The sequence below is a fragment of the Sapajus apella genome, unplaced genomic scaffold (assembly GCF_009761245.1).
Source record: "Sapajus apella isolate SASKATOON/1434 unplaced genomic scaffold, GSC_monkey_1.0 scaffold59, whole genome shotgun sequence".
NCBI lineage: Eukaryota > Metazoa > Chordata > Mammalia > Primates > Cebidae > Sapajus > Sapajus apella.
Genome location: NW_022436999.1, coordinates 414,013 through 439,521, shown reverse-complemented (window position 1 = coordinate 439,521; position 25,509 = coordinate 414,013). Strand labels below are relative to the sequence as shown.

Here is a 25,509-nt window from a genome sequence, read left to right as displayed (position 1 = left end):
GGAAAAAATTTCTAAGCAGCAAAGCATTTAAGACATGACCTGGGTGCTGTTAAAGGCATTCAGTTTTATAAGGGAAGCAGAGCATAAAAGTTCAAAAAACTTGCAGCCTGACAATGCAATAGAAAAAAGATTCCATTTTCTGAGGAGAAATTCAAGCTGGCTACAGAAATCTGCATAAGTAATGAGGAGCCCAATATTAATCCCCAAGGTCTTCACAGCAGCCCCTCCCATCACAGGCCAGAGGTTTAGGAGGAAGAAATGGTTTTGTGGGCTGGGCTCAGGGTCCATCTGCTATGTGCAGCCTAGGGACCTGGTGCCCTGTGTCCCAGCTGTCCCAGCTGTGGCTGAAAGGGGCCAACTTAGAGCTTGGGCTGTGGCTTTATAGGGTGCAAGCCTCAAGCCTTGGCAGCTTCCATGTGGTGTTGAGCCTGTGAGGGCACAGAAGTCAAGAACTGAGGTTTGGAAGCCTCTGCCTAGATTTCAGAAAATGTATGGAAATGCCTGGACGCCCAGGCAGAAGCTTTCTGTAGGGTTGGGGTCCTCATGGAGAACTTCTGCTAGGGCAGTGTGAAAGGGAAATGTCAGGTGGGAGCCCCCACACAGAATCCCTACTAAAGCCCCACTAAGCGGAGCTGTGAGAAGAGGGCTGCCATCCTCCAGATCCCAGAATGGTATCCCCCACTAACAGGTTCCGCCATGCACCTGGAAAAGCCACAGACACTCAACGCCAGCCCATGAAAGCAGCTGGGAGAAAGGCTATACCCTCCAAAGCCACAGGAGTGGAGTTACCCAAGACCTTGGGAACTCACCTCTTGCATCAGTGACCTGGATGTGAGAGATGGAGTCAAAGGAGATCCTTTTGGAGCTTTAAGATTTGACTGTCATGCTGGATTTTGAACTTGCATGAGGCCTGTAGCCCCTTTGTTTTGGCCAATTTCTCCCATTTGGAATGGCTGTATTTACCCAATGCCTATACCCCCATTGTATCTAGGAAGTAACTAACTTTCTTCTGATTTTACAGGTTCATAGGCAGAAGGAACTTGCCTTGTCTCAGATGAGACTTTGGACTCTGGACTTCTGAGTTAATGCTGAAATGAGTTAGGCTTTAGGAGACTGTTAGGAAGGCATGATTGGTTTTGAAATGTGAATGTATGATATTTAGGAGGGGGCAGGGGTGGAATGATATTGTTTGGCTCTGTGTCCCTACATAAATCTCATCTTGTAGCTCCCCTAATTCCCACATGTTATGGGAGGGACCCACTGGGAGATGACTGAATCATGGGGGCAGGTCTTTCCCCTGCTGTCCTCATGCTAGTGAATGGGTCTCATGAGATCTGATTGTTTTAAAAACAAGAGTTTCTCTGCACAAGCTCTCTCTTTGCCTGCTGCCATCTGGGGAGGTTGAGGCTTCGGTGAGCTATGATCATGCCACTGCAACTGGGGTGACAGAGTGAGACTCTGCCACACAAAAAAAAGAGGGGGGGTAAGAGAAACATGTAGTCCCCACTGCCCTCACTATAATGTTTGAGCACGCTGATGCAGCTATGCCTGAAGCCAGTGAACCCTGGGATTTACTGGTACATGAGCCAACTTCCCTTTTTCTGCTTCAGATAGTTTGACTTGAGCTTCTAATGTTTATGACTAAAGGAATTCCAACTATATCTTGGTGTATTTTAATAATTAATGTATATTAGTTTTAAAATCATAAAATAAAGTTTTTAAGAGAAGAAGCCTTGCTATAGTTTCTTTAAGTTAGTTTACCTATCAGCAATATGAGGAAGCAGCAAAAACATTGAACAGGGAAATGAAGCAACCTAGATTCTCTGCTGGATCCACACAAATTCCTGTGTGACTTTGAAAAAGTTTCTTAAACTGTTTAGACTCCAGTAAAATAAAGAATTGGAGTTACTGATATCTAAGGTATTGTACAGCGCTAAATGTCTTTGCTTCTATAAAATAAGATCTAATTAGTATGATATAAATTGTTCTTAATCAAGACTTTCTATAGAAATGTTATGAATAAAGACTGATAATTTAAAACAAGTACTTATAAAACCCTTTAAATTGACAACTTACATATGAGACATCATCATATACATGCAAAATATTCATTGCATCACTGGTTAAATTGGAAGATTTAGAAATAAAAATTGAGAACAGGCTGGTTGAACAAATTGTGGTGTAAAATGGGATATTATGTAATCACAAAAAGAAATAAAGAAGCTTTATATTTTGCTGTGGACAATATCTAAGACACATTTTTAATTGAAAAGTGCAAAATCTGGAGTGGTTGTGCTATGTAAAAAGAGGAGGGAAAGTCAGAAAGATTTAATTCCTGGTGCATGCATGGACCATCTCTTGAAGGAATCTCAAAAAAATTGCTACCATTGATTACCTTTGGGGAGACTGGGTCTTATTTTTCACGATACAGTATATCATTTTATCTTTCCAATGTCAAAATATGTAACTGCCAGGCACAGTAGCTCCTGCCTGTAATCTTAGCACTTTGGGAAATCAAGGCAGGAGGATTATCTGAAGCCAGAAGTTTAAGACTAGCCTGGGAAGCATAGTGAGACTCTGGCTGTACAAAAAAAGACAAAATTAGCCAGACACAGTGGCACGCACTTGTAGTTCCCACAGACTCATGAGGCCAACATGGAAGGAGCACTTGAGCTCAGGAGTTGGAGGTTATAGTGAGCTGATTGCAGCCACTGTACACCAGACTGGGCAACACAGCAAGACCCTATCCTCTAAAATAAATAAAAAATAAAAACACATGGAACTGTATTCCCTACTCAAAGTCAAATAAATTTTAAAAGTTTTTAATTTGAAAATTACATATGGCTTTTTTGGTGCTTATGGTCATGTTGGGGTGGCTTGTAATCTAGCTACCCGTAAGCCTGCGAGACCAGCACTTCTCCCACTTCAACGTGCATTCTGTAGATGCGCTCCAGGAGATTGTGATAAAATGCAGATTCTGATGCAGCAGGTCTGGAGTGAGGCCCAAGCTTCTGCACGTCTGACAAGCCCCAGGTGATGCTGCCACTGCAGGCCAGGACTGCACTTTGAATGCAGTTCTAGGGCCACACTGATCAATACAGTCACCACTAGCTGTATGTGGCTGCTGAGCACTTGAAATGTGGTTAGCCCAAAGAGAGATGTGGGGATGTGTGAAATACACAATGGAATTCAAAAATAGCACCAAAAAAAAAAAAGATCATAGATGATCTCACTCATAATTTTTATATCAATGACATGCTGAAATGATGTTTTTGATATGTTGAGTTAAATGGAAGATATTATTGAAATTCATTTCCTCTGTTTCTTTTTTTTTTTAATGTAACTAATAGGCAATGTAAAATGACACATGTGACTTGCATTATATTTCTATTGCATCACGCTGGTCTAGGAGACCCTGATCTCCTACCATCTGCAACAAGGCGGGGGTTGGGACAACCGGGGTCATCACCCTGGAGTGTTTGCAAGGGTCTGTAAATTGATATAAGGACCCTGGAGAACTGGGATAGAGCATATTGAAGAATCTAGCCTCCACTCACCCCTAACAAATAAAACTTCTACTCAAGTGAAATGTGCATTGAAGTGAACAATCAAAGCAGTCATAACAATGGAACTGTCAGTGAAAACATTCCAACCACTGCAGGTAGAGTTTTTGCAGAGCAAAGTCAGCCTACAGGACCCGTGTTGAAAGGAAGGAGTGAGGTACCATTGCCAGGCAGCCAGCCTTGGCAGACTGCAACGCTTTGGTGACAGTGGGAGGAAGCATGTCAACTCTATTTGCGCCACAGAACAGCACCATTCCTACCACTCTGAGTCACATCTCAGCCCGGCACCCTCAAAACCAGAGATGCTCTTAAAGCTGAAGATCTGGGGTAATCACTTGGCTTTGCTGCAACACAGACACAGGTCTGAAGACAGCCACGTAGTCAGAAGTGTAACATTAAATCATCACAGGCCGGGCACAGTGGCTCACGCCTATAAGCCCAACACTTTGGGAGGCCAAGGCAGGCAGATCACTTGAGGCCAGGAGTTTGAGACCAGCATGGCCAACATGGTGAAACACTGTCTCTACTAAAAATACAAAAAGCTGGGAGTTGTGGCACTCATTTGTAATTTCAGCTACTCAGGCAGCTGAAGCAGGAGAAGCAGACGTTGCAGGGAGCCAAGATCTCACCACCACTCCAGCCTGGGCAACAAAGAGAGACTCCATCTCAAAAAAAAAAAAAAAAAAAAAAAAAAATATATATATATATATATATTAGATCAGTATAAAGATAAATCCACCCATTCCTTCTGTGTGGCCACAGAGCAATCTGCATCACTCGGGTGAATTTTAAACTCAAACTCTTCCAGTTCCACATCCAAGGTGAGTACGACTTTTAGTGAATTGGCCCATTTCTGTGTAAGATGCTCCAAAGCTCATACAGAGTAAGGGGGTAGAGGGTCCGCCGTGTGCTCTGTTCTCCTTGGAAACATACAAGCTGCACCAAGAGTTCTTTACTTGAGGCCACAGGAAAGGTATCACATGACCCGAAAGAGCTGCACATCCTTCAGTTCTGTTGGGAAAGTCATCCTGGAACTGGCCCTACTCTGCTCCTGCTTCTTTCCTCCCCCCGGGTGGTAAAGGGCAGGCAAGAGACACGCAGAGGGGAGGAAACCTCAGGTGGACATGTGGTCACGTTTCTACTCAGGAGCAGGCACAGAGGCGCACCCTTGAGCAGCATGCGGGCATGTTCCCTCTCCCAGGAAACTTAGCCTATGGACAAACAAGCAAACCAACCTTATCCTGGGCCCCGCCCAGTCCTCCCACCTTTCCCATCATGGACCCAGCCAAGCTCCAGAAGGCACTGACCAGGCTTTATCTCCAGCAGCCGCAGCTTTGGATCTTCAGGTGGGTGCAATCGTCTCTTCTTACGCCAGCAGCGGGCAGGGTATGTATACAGCTGGCCTGGGGCAAGGCCTGTGGACAAAGACAGTGTGAAGATTAAAGGCTCCAGGCTGGAAGGGGCCTTGGAAACTACTCTAACTAACCCTATCATTCACAAGGAGAGGAAGCTGAAGCCCGGAGAGAAGTGACTGGTGAATGTCACAAAGCTGGTTGCTAGTGGGCTGAATCTAGATCATCTGACCCCAGGACCCTGGCTGAGTCTAGGTCATCTGACCCCAGGACCCTGGCTGAGTCTAGGTCATCTGACCCCAGGACCCTGGCTGAATCTAGGTCATCTGACCCCAGGACCCTGGCTGAGTCTAGGTCATCTGACCCCAGGACCCTGGCTCTGTCGGCTTCACCATGGTATTCAGCAAGCCCATGCTAAGAAAAGCCACTGCCTTCACCAAAACCAGTTCTGCTCCCCTGCCTGGAGAGACCACCACCTGGACCTGCAGACAAGAAGGACGTTTGCGGTGTCTCCAAAGCACTGGATCTCTATCCACTGCCCCTCCGTCCTGATCCAGGTTCCCTTCAAAATGGAGCAGTAGTCAGTTGGCCTACCATATGGACAGCCTGGATTGAGAAGCATCACAAAAAGACAGAACCAAAAACACCAGATCTACTCAGGCATCTCCCACCCACTCCCAGCTGCTGGCAGCTCACTACAGGCAAACGGAGCCTTGTGTAACCCCCATGAGGACATAAGCCCACTCTGGTGACCAGGCCACATGACCTGCAGAGCCCACATACCTCTATATTCCCACCTGTGTGCATGGGCCTTACAAAAAGAAATAGGTAGGAGGCCAGGGGCTGGGCTTACATGTTACACCGTGTATGTGGCCTTTGACACCAGCAGCATCACTGTCATCCCAAGCACCATGGGAAACTTTCCTGTTCACCAGACAACAATTCTGTGGCTCTGGTGGCAGCTACAGGCCTTGGAGGATCAGGGGCTTCTCCATGCTAGGCCGCAGACTATTTCCAGGGAAATGGAGAGGGGTGGAGGCTGAGGGGTGAAGAGGCGGGTGTTTGAGATTGGCTAGGTAATTTTCAGATCGGCTAGGTGATTTGCAGTCTAACCAGACTGTCTGATATCCCATGATAAACCAGCAAGTCAACCAACCCCTAACAGAGAGAAAAGCCTAATGAGGACAGGGAATTTTCCATCTTGTTCTTGTCAGAAACCCCAGAACCAGAGCTGTGCCCGACACAGAGCAGAGCCAAACTAAATACTCATTGAATTAATGAATGAATATGTTGCAGCTTCCCTTTAAAGTCACAATTCTGTCTTCTGCAGGTAAACGTGGCACATGACAGCTGTTGGACACAGATGGCCTCCCACAAAAGTGTCACTGCGCACACCTAGGACCATGGGTTCAGAACACATCAGCACCTGATTCCTATCTGCTGTCTTCCAGTTTAGGGTTCTCAAAAGTTAAGAAGGAAAACTGGCATCATCTTTCACCTTTGCAGAGAAAATCTATGTAACTTTCATTGCTATACACTCCTTGATTCATTTTCATTTTTACCAGTCAACTCTACCCATTTATCAGGATGGGTCCTATACAGAGTCAATTATCCCAGCATTAAAGGAACCAAAATATCCAGGTCTCTTTATGTTTAATCACACAGCTGCTCCCACATGTTGCAAGATTGAGTAAGTTGGAGGTTCTGACCACTCCGCACCTCTGGTTCTTAAAAACCAGAACTGACCTGGACTCAGAAACATCAGAATCGAATGACCATTGGCCCTGCTGTTCCCAGCTCCAGGGGACTCATCCACCCACATCCAAACCATCCAAGAGGGACTCCAGAAGTGAGGGCTCACGACTGAGGCCAGAGATCTCTGCGCCCCCTGTCCCACCATGACAGTTTCTGGGCCTTAGCTTTCCTTCGTGCCCCAGAGGCTGCTTTATGTGCTTCCAACCTGATCAAACGCAGGTAAGTAAGAGGGAGCTGGCCCCACCACACTCTCAAAAGGTCTACGCGGCAAGAGTTCAAAAGTGTCCACACCCTCCCTGAGACAGCAGCCACTGTGCTTGGTGGACAGTGGTATCAGGGAAGCCCCAGGCCACTCTGCTTGTAGCTTTAGGCCCACTCTTCCAGGAGAGTTCATTGTAGCAACTGGTTTGAATCTCTAGAAGAAGGGGCTTTTTTTGTTTCATTCTTTCTCTGCTGGATCGGAGAAGCTCAGCAGTGCAGAGGAAGAACACATGAGTCCTGGGAAGCATCCTAACACCTTTCTGAGCCTGCTGCCTCACCTGTAAGATAGGGACATTAAGAACATTAATGCCTACCTCCTAGGGGCTGTCATGGGGATTTGCTTATATTCAAGAGAAAGCTCGCTATATCCATGAAGATGACAAATGTCAGTTGTTAATTATCACGAGTTAGCTGACTCTAGTCTTGGACTCCACGGTGATGCAACATGGCCCGCCCCACCCACCATGCTGTCGCTTGGTTCTTTAACCATAAGGGTGGAAACTGGCTTTTTCTTTGAGTTCTTCTTTGAATCCACCTCATCACAGCAAGAAAATGGCCCCAAGAGCTCTCCTGGGGCTCCTTGGCCCCTTCCTTGCCCTCCTCACCAGGCTGACAGGCACCAGTGTTCCTTTATAAGAACAACACGTTCAGCCCTGGAGTTCCACTTACAGAGGGAAGAGCAGGGCCCCATGAGACTTATGTTATTTATCTCATTAGAACACGAGGCACATAACTCAAAGCGTGTGTGTGTGTGTGTGTGTGTGTGTGTGTGTGTGTGCGTGCGTGTGTGCATGCGTGTGTGTGCATGTGTGGCAGATGGGGGTGGGGGAATGAGGATGGAGTCACAGCTGCTGTCAGGGAAATTAACCTTGAGGAGTGAGCCCAGGGCTGTGGAGCCGATATGAAGGAGGGGAAACAAGTGGCTGAAGACAAGAGGGGAAACCAGTCCTCCCTGGTAACCGAGGCCACTGCCACCCCTCAGTTCACATACCCCATTGAGCAAACTACTTTTCTGTTACTATGAACTACAACTCCAGTTACAACACTCATGCCGCTGTGCAAGTACAAATGTGATGCACACACACACAATCAGAAACTCACACACTTGCTGGGAGAACTGGCTCCATGGAAACATTTGGCACTGAAAGGCTTGATGCCTTCATGGTCAGCAGACTCCAGATGAATAGCTGGTTATGCACATTGCACAAGTTCAGCAGGTGGATCCTGAGGGTTCTGGGCATCTCTCACAGACAAAGCATAAGCTATTCAGAATTTAGAAGATGAAATAGGAGAGAAAAGAGAGGGAGAAGTGGCCAGGTACAGTGGTTCACATCTGTAGTCCCAGCACTTTCGGAAGCCAAGGCTAGCAGATCACATAAGCCCAGGAGTTCAAGACCAGCCTGACCAACATGGTGAAACCTCATCTCTACCAAACATACAAAAATTAGCTGGTGTGGTGGTGCGTGCCCGTAATTCCAGCTACTCAGGAGGCTGAGGCAGGAGAATTGTTTGAACCCAGGAGATGGAGGTTATAGGAGCCAAGGTCATGCCACTGCACTCCAGCCTGGGTGACAGAGTAAGACTCTGTCAAAAAAGAAAAACAAGGAAGGAAGGAAGGAAGGAAGGATGGATGGATATGGAATAGGGACAGCAATTGAAATGGGAAGAAAAGAACTGAAGTAGCTTCCTCTTTCCCTATCCAGAGCTGAACTGTGGCAGTTCAAGCCCCCCAGGGAAAGGCTCTCCCCACAGGATCTCAGAGAGGTGGACCCACAGCTGCCCGTGAAACTTCCCTGCAATGGAAAATTTATTACGTCACAGGACAAAGTGTCCCATTGTTGGCCAGCTCTTACTGTGATAAAGAGATTCACCATGCCCTTATTTTGAATTGAAACCTGTCTTCCTATAAGTTATACCAATTCGTCCACCTGCTGTTCTAACAGCAAACAGCTACATCCCAATCCTGCATCCCATATATCTGCTTGGGTTTGAAGGGGAGCTAACCAAGAAGCCAAGGAACTAGAGAGGAACAAGAGTTGTAGGAAACAGGTAGTGCTGACACGTGCTCAGAACCAAGCAACAGGATCAAAGTCTCCGAATAGAAAATAACAACACAACAATCTAAATACAATTTTTTAAAAATACAGTATAACATCTATTTACATAACATTTACATTGTATTAGGTATTATAAGTAATCTAGAGATGATGTAAGGAATATGGGAGGATGTGTATAGGTTATATGCAAATAGTATGCCATTTTATATAAGGGACTTGGTCACCCACAGATTTTAGTATCTTCTGGGATCCTAGAGCCAATCCTTAGTGGATACTAAAGGATGGCTGTTATGTACATAACATACTATCATTTATTTAACAAATGGTGATACACACATATTCAGACAGATATATATGTGTGGTGTGTTTGCGTGGGTTTTTAATGGGGGTATAAGCCAAAAACTAAAGAAAAACTTACCTAGAGAAAGAGAAAAAATAAAATAGTAGTAGCAAGAAGAAAAAGAGAAGGAAGAAGAAGAAATTGCCTATAGGAAGAAGAAACACGGTAAAAGTGAAGATACAGCTAGACTTTCTCATAATGGGCCATGCTTTATAGATTTGACTTTAGAACCATGCAAATATTTTACACAATTATAAAGTAAAATTAAGTTAAAATAAAAAGCATCTATCTGTTTCTGACTAAGATGGAGTATAAAGACAGATTTAGCTCCCATCTAAAACGAAAAGAGAGGGAGAAAAAATCAAACAATATTTTGGAGACAATGAACATCAGGCATTGAAGGGCAGTGATCCCTGAGACACTGAAAACAGGCGAGATAAGCCCTATGATTGCCCCAGCTTACAGCCTTCAGAGAGTCTCCAGATAGGAACACAAGGAGGAGGAATACAGGTGGAGCCCGGCAGATTCCCCACGTTTGAATTGAAGAGAAAATGCCAAGAGTCTGAGGAGACCACAATGACTAGCACCCAATGTAACTGAACAGTAGACAAAAGAAAGATGCACAGAGAATGTGGACATCCACGGAGGGTCCCCTTCAAGTATTCAGCTTAGAATTGATCCGTGTAAGTTTGTGAGGAAAGTAGGCAGGACTGGGAAAAGAACTGCCCAAAAAGATTAGAGGTAACAGTGCCTGGTGTGCACAAGGGGCCAGAAATTGTCTGTTTCCACCAGCCAATATGGAAAACCACATGACTCATGGGGTACTGGGTAGAGCAGAGTAGAGCAGAGTAGAGCAGAGTAGAGCAGAGTAGAGCAGAACAGAGCAGAGCAGAGCAGAGCAGAGCAGAGAGACCTTGCCCCACTAACAGGCAACACTTAGCCCTAGGCTAAGTACTGCTCTGGCTCCACCTAACAAATCTTAAAAGCAAGAAAAGAAAACATCAAACTGTTTCCAAATAACTTAAATATGTCCCAAAACTATGTTCAAGAACATTTATAGGAATAAAACATATCTACAGCATTCAGCAAGGTAAAATTCACAATGTGAGGCACCTAACCCAAAATTACAAGGCATGTAAAGAAGCTGGAAAATATGACTTATAATGAAGAAAAGAAAATCAATCAAATGAAACCAACCCAGAACTGAAATTGATATTAGCATTAGCAGCAAGAACATTAAAACAGTTATTATTTGTATGCTATGTGTTCAAGTTTAGCAAAAATTTCGGAGATACATATATTTTTTAAGACTCAAATTTAACTTCTAGAAATGAAAACTACAATATGCAAGATGAAAAACATATTAGATGGAGTTAATGTCAAATTAGACATTGCAGAAGAAAAGACTGGTAAACTTGAAAACACAGAAACAGAAACTATTCCAAAATGAAACCTACAGGAAAAAAGAAAAAAAGAAGAAGGATGACATAAATGAGCTGTGGGGCAACTTCAGACAGTCTAATATATGTGTAATTGAAGAGAGGTAAGAAAAAATATTTGTAGAAATAATGGCTGGAGGCCAGATGCAGTGGTTCATGCCCTTAATCCCAACACTTGGGAGGATGGCTTCAGCCTGGGAGTTTGAGAGCAGTTGGGCAACACAGTAAGATCCTGTCTCCACAAAAAGAGAGAGAGAGATAAAGGAAGGGAAAAAGGGAAGGAGGGAAGGAGGGAAGGTGGGAAGGAGGGAAGAAGGGAAGGAGGGAGGGAGGAAGGGAGGGAAGGAAAGAAGGAAGGAAGGGAGGAAAGAAGGAAGGAAGGAATTAAAAAAGAAATAAGGGCCAGAAATTTCTGAAGTTTGATGAAAACTATAAACCCATAGATCCAAGAAGCTCAATAAAGCCAGGTACAAGAACATGAAGAAAACTATAGCAAAGCATATCAAAATCAAAACTGCTCAAAAATAGTGATAAAGAAGAAGTATTAAAAGCAACCAGAGAAAGGAGATATGTTACATATAAAGACATCCTTATCTTTGCAATGCAAGCAAGAAAAGAATGGTTCAACATCCCTACAATACAGCAAGAAAAAAACACTTGACAAACTAGAATTCCATGCCCAGCTAAAATATCCTTCAAGAACTAAGGCTAACTAAAGATAGTTTCAGATGTACAAAAGCTGAAAGAATTCATCATCAACAGGCCCATACTCTAAGAAACATTAAAAATAAATCCTTTAGGCAGAAGGAAAGTGATACCAGATCTAAATTTAGATCTACCCAAAGGAATGAAGAGCATCATAAGTGGTTTAGTATATGAATAATTACACAAGATATTTTTCTTATTATTTTAAACTCATTAGAAGATGATTGACAACTTTTAAAAACATCATGATGATGTAGTATGTGGTTTATACCACACGTTAAAATAAAGTGTATAACAACAATTGCTCAAAGATCAGTAGGGGAAAAAAATAGAAAAAAATAGAAGTATACTTGTAATAACTTCCTATTGCTGTTGTAACAAATTACCCCAAACAGAGCCTTAAAACACCACAAATTTGTTATCTTACAATTCCAGAGGTCAGAAGTCCAAAATCAGTTTCAGTGGGCTAAAACCAAGATGTCACCAGATTTGCATTCCTTCCAGAGACTCTAGGAAACAACCTGTTAGCTGGCCTTTCTATAATAGCTTCTAGAGGTCACCTACATTCTTTGGTGCATGGCCTGTTCCTCTATTATGTCACTTTGACTTCTGCTGCCATCATCACATCTACTCTGACTCTGACCTCCTGCCTTCCTTTTATAAGAACCTCTGTGATTACATTAGGCCCACCTCGATAATCCAAGATTATCTCACCATCTCAAAATCCTTAATCATGTCTTCGAAGTCCCTTTCGCCATGTAGGGTAACATATGCACAGATTTCAATAATTAGAATGTGAATGTCTGGGGTCGGGTAGGGGCCTTATTCTGTTTATCATAGTACTGTTGTAGAAATCTTATACTATTCATGAAGTTGAATAATATCACTTGAAGGTTAACTATAATTAAAGATGTACACTATAAACACTAAACAATCACTAAAATAACAAAACAAGAGTTGTGGTTAATAAACCAACAAAAAAGAGAGAAAACATAATTACACTAAATGTAAGTTGTCTAAATGCCCCTAATTAAAAAACAGATTGTCAGATTACATTTAAAAAGCATAACACAACTTTATGCTGCCTATTAAAAAACTAATTTTAATATAAAAATGCAAACAGGCAGAAGTAAAAGAATAGAAAAAGATATTTCATGTTAATATTAATCAAAAGAGAGCTGGAGTGGCCATATTAGAATTAGACAAAGGAAATTTCAGAGAAAATAATATTAATAGAAATTAAGAGGATTATTTTATAATGATAAAGGAATCAATTTATTAAGAGGACATAACGATACTAAATGTTTATGTACCTAATAACAAAGCTTCAGTACACATGAAACAAAAAGTAATAAATTATAAGGAGAAATAAGCAAATCCACAATTATAGTCATAAGTTTCAATACCCCACCTCCCAATAATTCATAGAATAAATAGAAAATCAGTATGGATGTCGAAGATTTAAACAACAGTATTAACCCATTTGACCTAATTGATATTTATGGAACATTCCAACCAACAAGAGCAAAACACAATTCTTTTCCTGAGCAAACAGAATATTTAGCAAGGTAGACCATATTTGGAGCCATAAAACAAGTAGCAATAAATTTAAATGGATTCAAACCATAAAAATTATTCTCTAACCATTTGGAATTAAATTGGAAATAAATAATGGACACACCTTTGGAAATGTCCCAAGTGTTTGGAAACTAAACAATACAGTTCTAAATAATCCAGGAGTAAAAGAAGAAACCAAAAAGGAAAATATTTTGAACTGAGTGAAAATTAAAACTCAATATCAAAACTTTTTAAATGAGGCTAATGTAGTGTTTACAGGGAAATTATATTACAAAATGCTGTAGTAGAAAAGAAGAAATAGCTCAGATCAATGACCTGTTTACACCTTAAGAAATAGATACACTTACTATGCACCCACAAAAATCAAAAAATTAAAAGAAATAAGAAACAGAAGAGCAAATTAAATCCAAAGTAAATACAAGGAAATATAAAGATCAGAGCAGAAAAACAATTGGGAAAATCAATTCTACCAAAAGCTATTTATTTGAAAAGATCAATAAAATTGATAAACCTGTAGTCAGAATGATGAGGTAAAAAAAAACATTCAGATTACCAATATAATGAGTGAAATAATATGCTACCACAGATTCTACATATATATATTTGTGTGTGTGTGTGTGTGTGTGTTTACTACATATATTAAAAGAAAATAATGCAGCAATATTATGAACAACTTTGTGCAACCAATTTGGAGAACTCAGGTAAAAGAAACAAAGCTTACTCAAGAATAAATAAATAACCTAAGTAGCCCTATATCTATAAAATAAGCTAAATTTATAGTTAAAAACATTACCACAAGGAAATTGCCAGATCTAAATGAATTCACTGGTAAATGCTATAAAATATTTATGTACAAAATAATACCAATTCTTTATAAAGTTTCAGAAAACTAAAAAGGAAGAAATACTTCCCAACTCATTATATGAGGCCAGCATCACCCTGACACCAAAACCAGACAGACATTACAAGAAAACTACAGACTAATATCTCTCATAAACATAGATGCAAAAATTCTAATAAAACTTGAGCAACATGAATCTAACACTACATTAAAAGGATAAGATAGCATAACAAAGTGGGGTTTATACTAGGAATGTAAAGTTGGCTTAACATTCAAAAATCAATCAACGTAACTCATTATCTTAACAAACCACAAAAGAAAAACCATATGATCATCTCAACAGATGCAGAAAATCAGATGACAAAATCAAATATCCATTTGTGATTTTTAAAAATCTCTCAAACTAGAAATAGAAGGGAGCATCCTCGATCTGATAAAGAATATCTACAAAAAAATCTACAGCCAATGTCATACTTAATAACAAAAAAAAAACATAAATGCTTTATTCTTAAGATCAGAAACAATAAAAGGATGTCCAATCTCACCACTTTTACCTAATATTATATTGGAGAGTCTAGCCAGTACAAGAGACAAATAAAATAAATAAAAGTTATCCATATTAAAAGAAAGAAGTAAGTTTTCTTTACTATTCAGATTATCTATTAGTGAACTAACAGGTAATCAACTGTATAGAAAATTCTACAGAATCTATAGAAAGCTATTAGAACTAATCAGTTTATCAAGGTTGCAGGATACAGGAAAAATATACAAAATCAATTGTATTTCTGTATATCAGCAAACATCAGAAATTAAAATTTATAAAAATTTATTTATAATAGTATCAATAGTACTTAGAGATAAATCTAACAAAATGTGAAAGATCTATATACTAAAAATTAAAAATCATTGATGAGAAAAATTAAAGAAGATATTAATAAATTGAGAGATATGCTATATACATGCACTGCAAAACTCAATACTGAAAACTGTTAATTTTCTTTGAATGGATCTACAGATGCAACACAATCCCAACCAAAATCCTAGCCAGTTTTTTTTGTAGAAATTGAAGACTGATTATAAAATCCATATAAAAGAGCAAATGACCTAGAATAATGAAAATAACAAAGAAAAACAAGAACAAATTTAGAGGGCTAACACCACCTGATGCAAGCATTATAAAACTATAATATTCAAGACGGTGTGATAAGAGTATGAAGACAGACAAATAGGTCAATAAAACAGAATTGAGAGTCCAAAAATAGATACACATATGTGTGGACATCTAATTTTTGACAAGGCAATTAAGTGGAGAAAGGCTACTCTTTTCAACAAACTACGTTGAAACAATTGAATATCCATCTGCAAGAAAATTAACTAATCCATACTTTGTACCATATACAAAATTAACCCAAATGAATCATGGACCTAAATGTAAAACCTAAAATTATAAAATTTTAGGAAAAAAAAAAAGAAAACTCTGACCCTACATTAGGTAGTAATTTCTTAGATATAATATCAAAAGCACAATTTATAAAAGAATAAATTGATAAATTGGATTTCACCAAAATTGAAAACTTCTGCTCTTTGAATGAGACTGCTAAGTTAATGAAAATACAAACCACAGACTGGAAAAAATATTTGCAAAGCATATGTTCGATAAACTTCCTGTATCTAGAATATATAAAGAACAATCAAAATTCAATAATAAGCAAATAGCTCAGTTTTAAAATGGATGAAAGATTTGAACTTTACCAAAGAACATACATGGATGATGTCATATTGTGATATAATTAGAAATATACATTTTGGTCTTAATCTCCACTTCCCGGCATACAGTTTCTAAAACCCCCAGAATCTCCAAGTGATGTGTCTTTTTAAAAGCTAATGTATGACCCTGCTGGATAGCCTTAGGATAGGGGATTATTAATAGGGGAACCAACCACAAGATTAGCGGCTGTAACTTTTAGCCCCAGCTCTAACTTCCCACCTCTGATCTCTAGGAAGAAAAGCAGCACTAGTGGTTGAGCTAATCACTAATGGCCAATGATTTAATCAACTCATCCTATATAATGAAGTTTCTATGAAAATCCAAATTGACTGGATTGAGAGAGCTCTGGGTTGGTGAACATTGGGAGGGTGGCTCACTTGGGAAAGGCATGGAAGCTTCATGCCCCTTTTCCCCATACCTTGCCCTGTGCACCTCTTCCATTTGGCTGTTTCAGATATATGTCATTTGTAATAAACTGGCAGTCTAGTATGTAAATGGTTTTCCTGAGTTCTAGCAAATGATCAAACATGAGGGCCAGTCATGGAAACCTCCATTTATAGCCCATTGGTCAGAAGCACAGCTGACAACCTGGACTTGAAATTGGCATATGAAATTAGGGCATCCACACATCTGGTCACAGAAATACTGAGTAAAAGCATAGAAAAGAGCCAGGCACGGTGGCTCATGCCTGTGATCCCAGCACTTTGGGAGGCCAAGGCGGGCGGATCACCTGAGGTCAGGAGTTCGAGACCAGCCTGACCAATATGGAGAAACCCTGTCTCTACTAAAAATACAAAATTAGCTGAACATGGTGGCAAATGTCTGTAATCCCAACTACTTGGGGGGCTGAGGCAGAATCGCTTGAATCTGGGAGGTGGAGTTTGTGTGAGCAGAGATTGTGCCATTACTCTCCAGCCTGGGCGACAAGAGTGAAACTCCGGCTCAAAAAAAAAAAAAGTATAGAGAAGAAAAGTTTGTTTTCCCTTACAGATGGCAAATAAGCACATATAAAAATGCTCAAAATCATTAGTAACTAGAGGAATGCAAGTTAAAACTGCAATGAAATACTACTATATATCTATTAGAATGGCTAAAAATATTTTTAAACTGACCACACCAAGTGTTGGCAAGGATATGAAGGAAGTGGAACTCTCATATATTGCTGGAGTGAATGTAAAATGGTAAAACCACTTTGGAAAACAGCTTGGCAGTTTCTTTAAAGTTAAACATCTCTCTCTCTTATGATCTAGGTGTTCTACTCCTATGTAGTTAACCTAGCTAGGAGAAAGGAAAGCATATGTCCGTTCAAAGACTTGTACACAAGTGTTCATAGCAGTTGTATTTGTAATACTCAGACAACAAACAATTCCAATTTTCCATCAACAGGTGAATGAATAAATTAACTGTGATACAGCTATGCAATGGACTACTACTCAGCATAAAAAGGAATTACTGATATAGTATTAATTAGTAATTATGCTAAGTGAAAGAAGCCAGACATGCCCTTGCCCCTAAAAAAGGGAGTACACGGTGTGTGGTTCCAATATAGAAAGCAAATCAGTGGCTTCCTCTGGGGAGGGAGTGAAGAAAGGTGGAGGCACAGGGAAGCACAGGAAGGATGGATTACCAGACACATAAGAAACCTTGGCAAGTCATGGATATGTTCATTATCTTGATAGTGGTAATGGCTCCACAGGTGAATACATGTCAAAACTTATCAAACTGTGCACATTAAGTATGTGAAATTTATTGTATGTAATTATTCTTCAATAAAGCTGTTAAACTTTTTTAATGACATGGCAATCTCAGGGTCTTCTGCTTCTGGAAAGATGAAATAGATACACATTTTTATATTCCTCCCACTAAGTACAACTAAATATCCTGGACATTATTCATAGAAGAGATGTAAGAAATAACTGAAAGATGAAGGGAACCAGTCAGACTAGCTAGGGACTTTGGGATCTCAGAAACAACAGGGTGGGTGGTAAGCTCCTGGGTATTCTTTTTTCTATCTACCTATCCACTCACCTATCTAACTAGCTAGCTAGCTAGCTATTTATTGAGACGTCTCACTCTGTCACCTGGACTGGAGTGCAATGGCGCAATCCTGGCTCACTGCAGCCTCAAACTCCTAGACTCAAGCAATCCTCTCACCTCAGCCTCCCAAGTAGCTGGGACTATAAGCATGCACCACCCTACCTGGCTAATTTTTAAAATTTTTATAGAGACGAGGTCTCACTATGCTGCTCAGGCTGGTTTTGAACTCCTAGGCTCAAGCAATCCTTCTCCTTTGGCCTCCCAAAGTGCTGGGATTACAGGCATGATCCACCATGCCCAGCCCAATCTCGGGTATCCTTTATACCTCATATATCCTGGACTGGATTCTGAAAAAGCTGATAACCCAGAAACGCCAACAAATAAAGACCAGAAAAAGCCTCAAGAAAATCCTACTCTCTCTAGCCACAGAACCAGGAAAGGAGCAGCCTAGCAAGACAAGCAGGCATCCCAATAGCTTTGCTGGGGTAGTGTCAGTGAAGGCTAAGGGAAGAGCTGGTGCCCTGTGGTATCAGTAGAGACTCTCCTCCTCTCAAGTAGGATAATATCAGTGGAGGCCTAGTGAGGAGCCTAAACTCCCACCTCCACCCAGCAACAACAAGGTGTTCCTCTCCTATTAAAGAGGATGTCACACTGGGATGTCAACAGAAGCCAAGTGGAGATGCTGAATTCCCACACCTGTCTGACAGTAATGAGAGGAGCCTCACCTCCCTTACTAGCACAGCTTGAAAATTATAGCTAATATAGAAGATTTAAATAATATCTAGAGTCTCATAACATAACAGCCAAAATGTCTAAGATTCAGTCAAAGCCACCCATTATATGAAGAACCAGGAAAATCTCAAATGAGAAAAGACACAGATACCAACAACAAAGCAATAAAAAACGTTAAAATCATCTGACAAGGATCTTAAAGCACCCATCATTAAAAGTGTTTCAACAAGCAATTATGAACATATAAGACACATTTAGCAAATAAATAGAAAATATGAAGAACCAAATAGAATTTGAAAACTGAAAAAATGTATAACAAAAAATAAAAATGCTCTCAATGAATTGGCTGAACAGCAGAAGGAAGAGGACAGAATAAAAGAAGCCATGAACTTCAAGAGAAAACTATAGAAATCACCCAAGTTGAACCACAGAGAGAAGAATTTTGAAAATAAATAAACACAGCCTCAGGGACTTATGGGACTGTAACAAAAGATCTAACATTTGTGTTGTTGAAGTCCCAGGAGGAGAGGGGAAAGAGTGTGGAACTGAAGATGTATTCAAAGAAATAATGGCTGAAAATTTCCCAAATTTGGCAATAAATAAATAAATAAATAAACCTACAGGTTCAAGAAGCTGAGTAAACTCAAACGGAATAAACCCAAAGAAATGTATGCAAAAACACATCAAAATCACATTTCTGAAACTAAAAACAAAGGAAAAAAAAACTTGAAAACAATGAGAGAGAAATGACACCTTACTTATAAGAGACAAAAAACATTTAAATAACAGCAGATCTCTTATCACAAACCATCAGAAAGAAGTAACAAAACCTTTTTCAACTGCCAAAATAAAAGGACTATCAATTCAGAATTTTATGTCCAGCAAAAATATCCTCCAGGAATGAAGGCAAAATCAAGACATTCTCCCATGAAGGAAAACTAAGAAGTTGTTACCATCAGATTTACTCTAAAAGAATGGCTAAAGAAAGTACTACCCCAGAAAGGAAATGCTAAAGGAAGGAATCTTGGAATGTCAGGAAGGAAGAAAAACAATGAAAAAGTAAAAATATGAGTAAGTACAATAAACACTTCTCTTACAGTTTATAAATTATGCTTGATGGTTAAAGCAAAAATTACAACACTGGTATGCTTTTCAGTGTATGTAAAGGAAATGTTTAAAACAACTATATTATAAATGGGGGAGGGTAAAGGATTTAAATAATGACAGTGTTGGGTGGTAATAGTTTTGTATCTTGATTGTAGAGGTGGTTACACAAATCTACACATGTGATCAAATGACATAGAGCTACATATGCTACATATATATAGTTTGCCAATGTTAATTTTCAGGTTTTGATATTGTAAGATCTATTTATCTTGGAGGAAGTTGGGCAAAGAAGACAAGGGACCTGTCTGTATTATATTTGCAACTTCAAATTGCAAATATAGTCACAATTGCAATTATTAATTATTTCAAGATGAAAAGTTGATTTAATAAAGAAGAAATTATAAGAACCCCCCCTCCCCACTCAAAAATCAAACCCTGATAAGCGAAAGAAAATTGAAACAAATGAATCCAACTGTGTATTGAGTTACTGGCACAACCACATAGAGGAACTATTTCAAGTGACCTTAAAGCAGAGTAATTTTGACTGCACATGTTTAATGGAATATATCCTAAGGACAAAAAAAGATTGCAAAAAAAGAAAATGTCTTAAACCTTTTCAGTAATCTTGTTAATACTCATATTGTTATTCTGATACTGTGTGTGTGAGTGTGTGTGTATGCAAATAAGTGTGTATGCAAATAAAGCAAATAAGTAATTATGTCAATAACATTTCTAGGATTTTTTTGGTATAGGAGAAAGGAGATACATAATTAAGATAGCAAAGTAAAAGCTGTTTAAAACTGAATTGAATGGGATGTATCAACATAATTTTATAATGTATTTTCTCTTAAAAAGAAAAAGAAAACCTGGGCACGGTGGCTCACGCCTGTATTCCCAGCACTTTGGGAGGCTGAGGCAGATGGATCACCTGAGGTTGGGAATTGGAGACCAGCCTGACCAACATGGAGAAACTGATCTCTACTAAAAATACAAAAATTAGCCTGGCATGGTAGTGCATGCCTGTAATCTCAGCTACTCGGGAGGCTGAGGCAGGAGAATCACTTCAACCTGGGAGGCAGAGGTTGCAGTAAGCCAAGATCATGCCATTGCATTCTAGCCTGGGCAACAAGAGGGAAACTCCATCTCAAAAAAAAAAAGAAAGGAAAAGAAAAGAAAAGAAAAAAAAATCATATTTCTTAGTTCTAGTCACTGATAAGGCCTAGAAACAATGACCAAGCCAGTAGCAATGACCACCAGACTGTGGGCTCTAAATAACATTTCCTACAGAAAGAAGCCAGAATTTCTTCAAGAAATAGCTGATTTCAGGCCTAGAGAGCGAGAAGTGTAAAAGATGAGCCTGATATATTTCATCCTAATATTAGGGTGGCAAAAAGGCTATCAGAAACTACGGGGGTTGTTTCAAATCACCAGCACTGGCCAGAATCCGGAAAGACCAAAGATGAGGCAAGGTACGCATCATAAGAGTAATAGCTACACTGGGTTAAAATACATCAAATATGTTTACATGTGTGAGTTTCTGGTGGCATTCAAAAGAATCATTATTATTACATTGATCATCTTTGGAGAATGCTAGAGAACCAACTCATTATTTTGAAAACTGGTAAACAGAGGGGGAAAAAAGTCATTTATCCTGCCTTTATATGTCAACTGTATCTCACAATAACTAAAATTTTAATGAGGGAATGTTTTCCTTTATAGAAGTTGCAGAGCTAACAAATGAAGATATAATGATAGTCCTGGATTGAATATTAACTTTTTGCAACACTTAATGGGATAAAGAATCTAGGCAATTATCATGAAGGGCTGCTAACATCAGTAAAAGAGGTAACCAGACTGTATGAAGTCTCCTGATGAAAGTACACACTATCACTTGGTTGTTCTTGCCAAAAAAAAAAAAAAAATTGAACCTGAGTAAGTCTCTAGACCTAACTACCAATTCATAGGAATAACACCGTGGGGATGCAACCACCAAATCCTCCTGGGAAACCACGCAGTGTAAGCAACCCAGCATCTTCAACAGTTAACATGCAAGAAGGAAAGAGAGAGTCACAGGCAGAGCCAGAGAGAAACCCAGAGATGTTAAAAGAAACATCAGTCACTTGCAATGTAGGGCTTCATTTGGATCCTGATTTAAAACGTGAACGTTGACCAAATATTTGACATCAAAGTCTCATTGCTAATTCTTTGAGCTGTGATAGTGATTGTGGGTTGGTTTGTTTGAGTTCTTTACCATTTAGAGATACACAACAAAATATTTACAGATGAAATCGTGTGCTTTCATGGATTTGCTTCGAAATAATCTGAGGTCAGGGAGGAAAGTGAGAAGTGCATACAAATGAAACACGATTGACCTTGAGTTGATCATTGTCGAAGCAGGGTTTACATGGAAATTTGTTTTACTGTTGTCTTCAGTTTTATATAAACGTGAAATTTTTCCAAATAAAACGTTTTAAAAAATAGAGTCAGACAGAGCCAAAAAATCACATTCCTGTAGCTGTCTCCCTAATAACAAGGCCTTTATTCTGTTCTTTGGGGCCTAGAAGACTAGTGTCCTGGAGTCACAGTCATAACAGTAATAATAGCCAGCAATTTGGAAGCACATACTTAGCATGTGCTAAACTCATGTTATGAGTTTTTATCAATCGTCCCATTTACTTCAGACAAAATCTTATGTGGTAAGGACTATTATTATTCACATTTTACGGATGAGGAACCTGAGGGACAGAAATTTGGTGACAAAGCTAAGCCTCACACTCAGATCTAACAGCAGATTTCCAGCTTGTAACCAACACGCAAAGGTAAAAGATGAAGTTTGCTGTCATGTCCTCAGTCTGGCCTTCTTTGGGATAAACGCCGTTAGCTCTTTCACTTCCCACCCTACCCCACCTCTGCCACATGGCTTCAACGCTCCACACGCATTCCTTGGAACACGTGCCAGGAGCATAAAAGTAGCTGAGTTTCTTTAAGGTATCTCAGAGGCCCATGTGCAGCTTGCCCCGCCCCAATCCCACCCAGGCTGCCTGGATTCCCAGACAAGCTCTGGTCTTCCTCCCTCCAGACTGGGAGCCTACAGGTGCACATGTCCCAGGAGTGGCATAGCTCACCTGGGCCTCGGTGCCTCTTCTCCATCCAGATGTAGCAGTTGTTCTGGGCCACCCCAGTCTGTGAGTCCAGGAAGGGAAGACGCACACTGCGCTCTGCACACAGCCGGGAGTTGTAACTCCGGCAGTGCTCAATGGCTTCCTTGTAGAACTGGTCCCCGAGCCTGCCAGAGTCAGAGAGTGAAGGGGTGAGGCCAGGGAAAACTGAAACACACCCAGAGGGAAACTGATGTCAAACACCCACCTCCCTGGGAAGACTGAAGATGTCCCAGTTATGAAGACCAAGGCAATGCGCACCAGGAGCCTTGCCAACGAGCAGAGTGCAACTCAGTGTCAGGTCCTGACCAGGTTTTATTTTCTATCCCAAATCCACCGAGCAACTTGGAAACTCCTTTAACAAAGAGCATGGGCTTTCAAGAATGAATCACCAGTAAGAGAGAACAGTCCATGTTCTCAAAAGCATGAGGTCCCCCTCCAGAGGGGAGGTAGCTCTGGAACAACCTTATGGACGGAACCTAAAGGACATCGCACTTCTAGAACCTCCCCACTCCTATTAGCTACATTTTGTTCTCAGATGTCACCAGCTAAGTGAACCCAAACCACCAGCAAAGATACCCAGTTTTCCATTACAACAGAAGAGAAACACTCCATATAAACAAAAACTAGAAGGACAGAGAAACATTCTATAAAATTAGGGCTATTGCAGGAAGAAGGGGGCATAGAGGAACAGGCAACAATCTTTTAAAACCGTATTACTTAAAGAAAAATAACTTTCTGATAGAACACTAACAGAATTCAACAATTTTGAATTCAAAATAGTTCAACTCATGGAGTTTAAAACACAAATAGAAAGACCTTTCTGGTTTGCTGGACTGAGAATCTGATTAAGCACAATAAATTTTACATTCCTGACTCTGGTTTTTGGACACGTGGTGATGGTGCTGATTTTAAGGTAGTGTCCTTTTCAAAGACCAAAAATAGAGCATGACATAATTGATCAAATGCAAAGCACTAAAATAATCGATGAGATCAAATGCCTAACAAATAAAATATAGGCACAGACGAATAAATGCCTCAAGGAAATACACATAACATAACCTATGCCAGGTAGATTCAAGCCTCTCACTGGGGCTTGAAATGGAGCAGGGGCACAAAGGAGTGCAGGGTGGGAAGAATAGTAGAAAGGGAAGGAGCCACGGAGGTCATAAGGGCAAAAGGGAGAATCAAGGGTTTATTCTGAAGCGATATGGTGATGTCATTTTGTTTTCATTCTATGTAGATTTCAAATTGGATTATATCAGCTTAAAATGAGAGGGAAAGTCTCTAAAAATAATATTTCTTAACCCAAGTATTTAGAAGATTTTTTAAAAAGCAAAATTGGGATTTTGTTTCAATGTCTTCATTGTGGTAAAATACACATAACATAAAATTTCCCATTAAGCACATGCAGACAACAGTGCTTACAACCACCACTACCATCCATATCCAGAATTCTTTCATTTTGCAAAACTGAAACTCTGTGCCCATTAAATGATAACTCCCCATTCCTACTCTGCCCCCATCTCTGGCAACTACCATTCTGCTTTCTTCTCTTTTTTTTTTTTTTCTTTTCTCTTTTTTTGAGACGGAGTTTCACTCTTGTTACCCAGACTAGAGTATAATGGCACAATCTTGGCTCACTGCAACCTCCACCTCCCAGGTTCAAGCGATTCTCCTGCCTCAGCCTCCCAAGTAGCTGAGATTACAGGCATGTGCCACCATGCCCGGCTAATTTTTTTTTTTTTTTATGTTTAGTAGATATGGGGTTTCTCCATGTTGGTCAGGCTGGTCTCGAACTCCCGACCTCAGGTAATCTGCCTATCTTGGCCTCCCAAAGTGCTGGGATTACAGACATGAGCCACTGCACCTGACCACTGCTTTCTATCTCTATGATTTTGACTACTCCAAGTACTTTATAAAAGTAGAGTCATATCATAAAAGTGGAGTCATACAGTATTTGTCCTTTTGTGACTGGTTTATTTGACTTAGCATAATATCCTCAAGGTTAACCTATGTTATAGCATTTGTCAGAATTTCCTTCTTTTTTAAGTCAGAATAATATTCTGTTGTATGCACATACCACATTTTGCTTATCCACTCATCTGTCAGTGGACATCTGGGTTGCTTCCACATTTTAGCTATTATGAATAATGCTTCTATGAACAGGAGTATATAAATAACTTTTCAAAACCCTGCTTTCAGGCTGGGCACAGTGGTTCATGCCTGTAATCCCAGCACTTTGGGAGGCTGAGGCAGGTGGATCACCTGAGGTCAGGAGTTCGAGACCGCCTGGCTACAAAAATTAGCCAGGCATGGTGGTGGATGCCTGTAATCCCAGCTACTCAAGAGGCTGAGGCAGGAGAATCCCTTAAACTCGAGAGGTGGGGGTTGCAGTGAGCTGGGATTGTGCCACTGCACTCCAGCCTGGGCACCAGAGCAAGATTCTGTCAAAAAACAAACAAACAAACAAAAAAACCTGCCTTCAGTTCTTCTAGGTATATACCCAGGAGTAGAACTGCTTAGTCACATGGTAGTTCTATTTCTCGTTTTTTGAGGGACCACCACACTGTTTTTCACGGCAGCTGTACCATTTTACATTTCTACCAGTGGTGTACAAGGGTTCTATCTACTCCACATTCTCATCACCACTTGTTAGAAAGCAAAGTTTTAAATACACTCTTCCATACTCTTTTTAAAAAGGCAATGGGTCAGGTCCTATCAAAGAGCTTAAAGCAAATATCTCACTATGGGAAAACACGATCCCGGAAGCTTCTGAGGCATCATTTGGAAATTACTTGTTGACAAGCATTCAA

General features: G+C 40.3%; 1 protein-coding gene across 5 annotated transcripts in view; it reads right to left on the bottom strand.

Moving 5' to 3' along the window:
• DPF3 (double PHD fingers 3) overlaps positions 1–25,509 on the bottom strand; it is a 281,327-nt gene that overhangs the window by 135,035 nt on the left and 120,783 nt on the right. For all 5 annotated transcript variants that reach the window (XR_004259059.1, XR_004259056.1, XR_004259057.1 and 2 more), the window contains exons 2-3: positions 22,661–22,821; positions 4,871–4,978 (exon numbers count right to left, since the gene is read on the bottom strand). Coding sequence is in view for 1 of the 5 variants with exons in the window: in XM_032245698.1 (XP_032101589.1) it covers positions 4,871–4,978; positions 22,661–22,821 (269 nt within the window). In the remaining 4 variants the exon portion in view is untranslated. The remainder of the gene's footprint in view (positions 1–4,870; positions 4,979–22,660; positions 22,822–25,509) is intronic.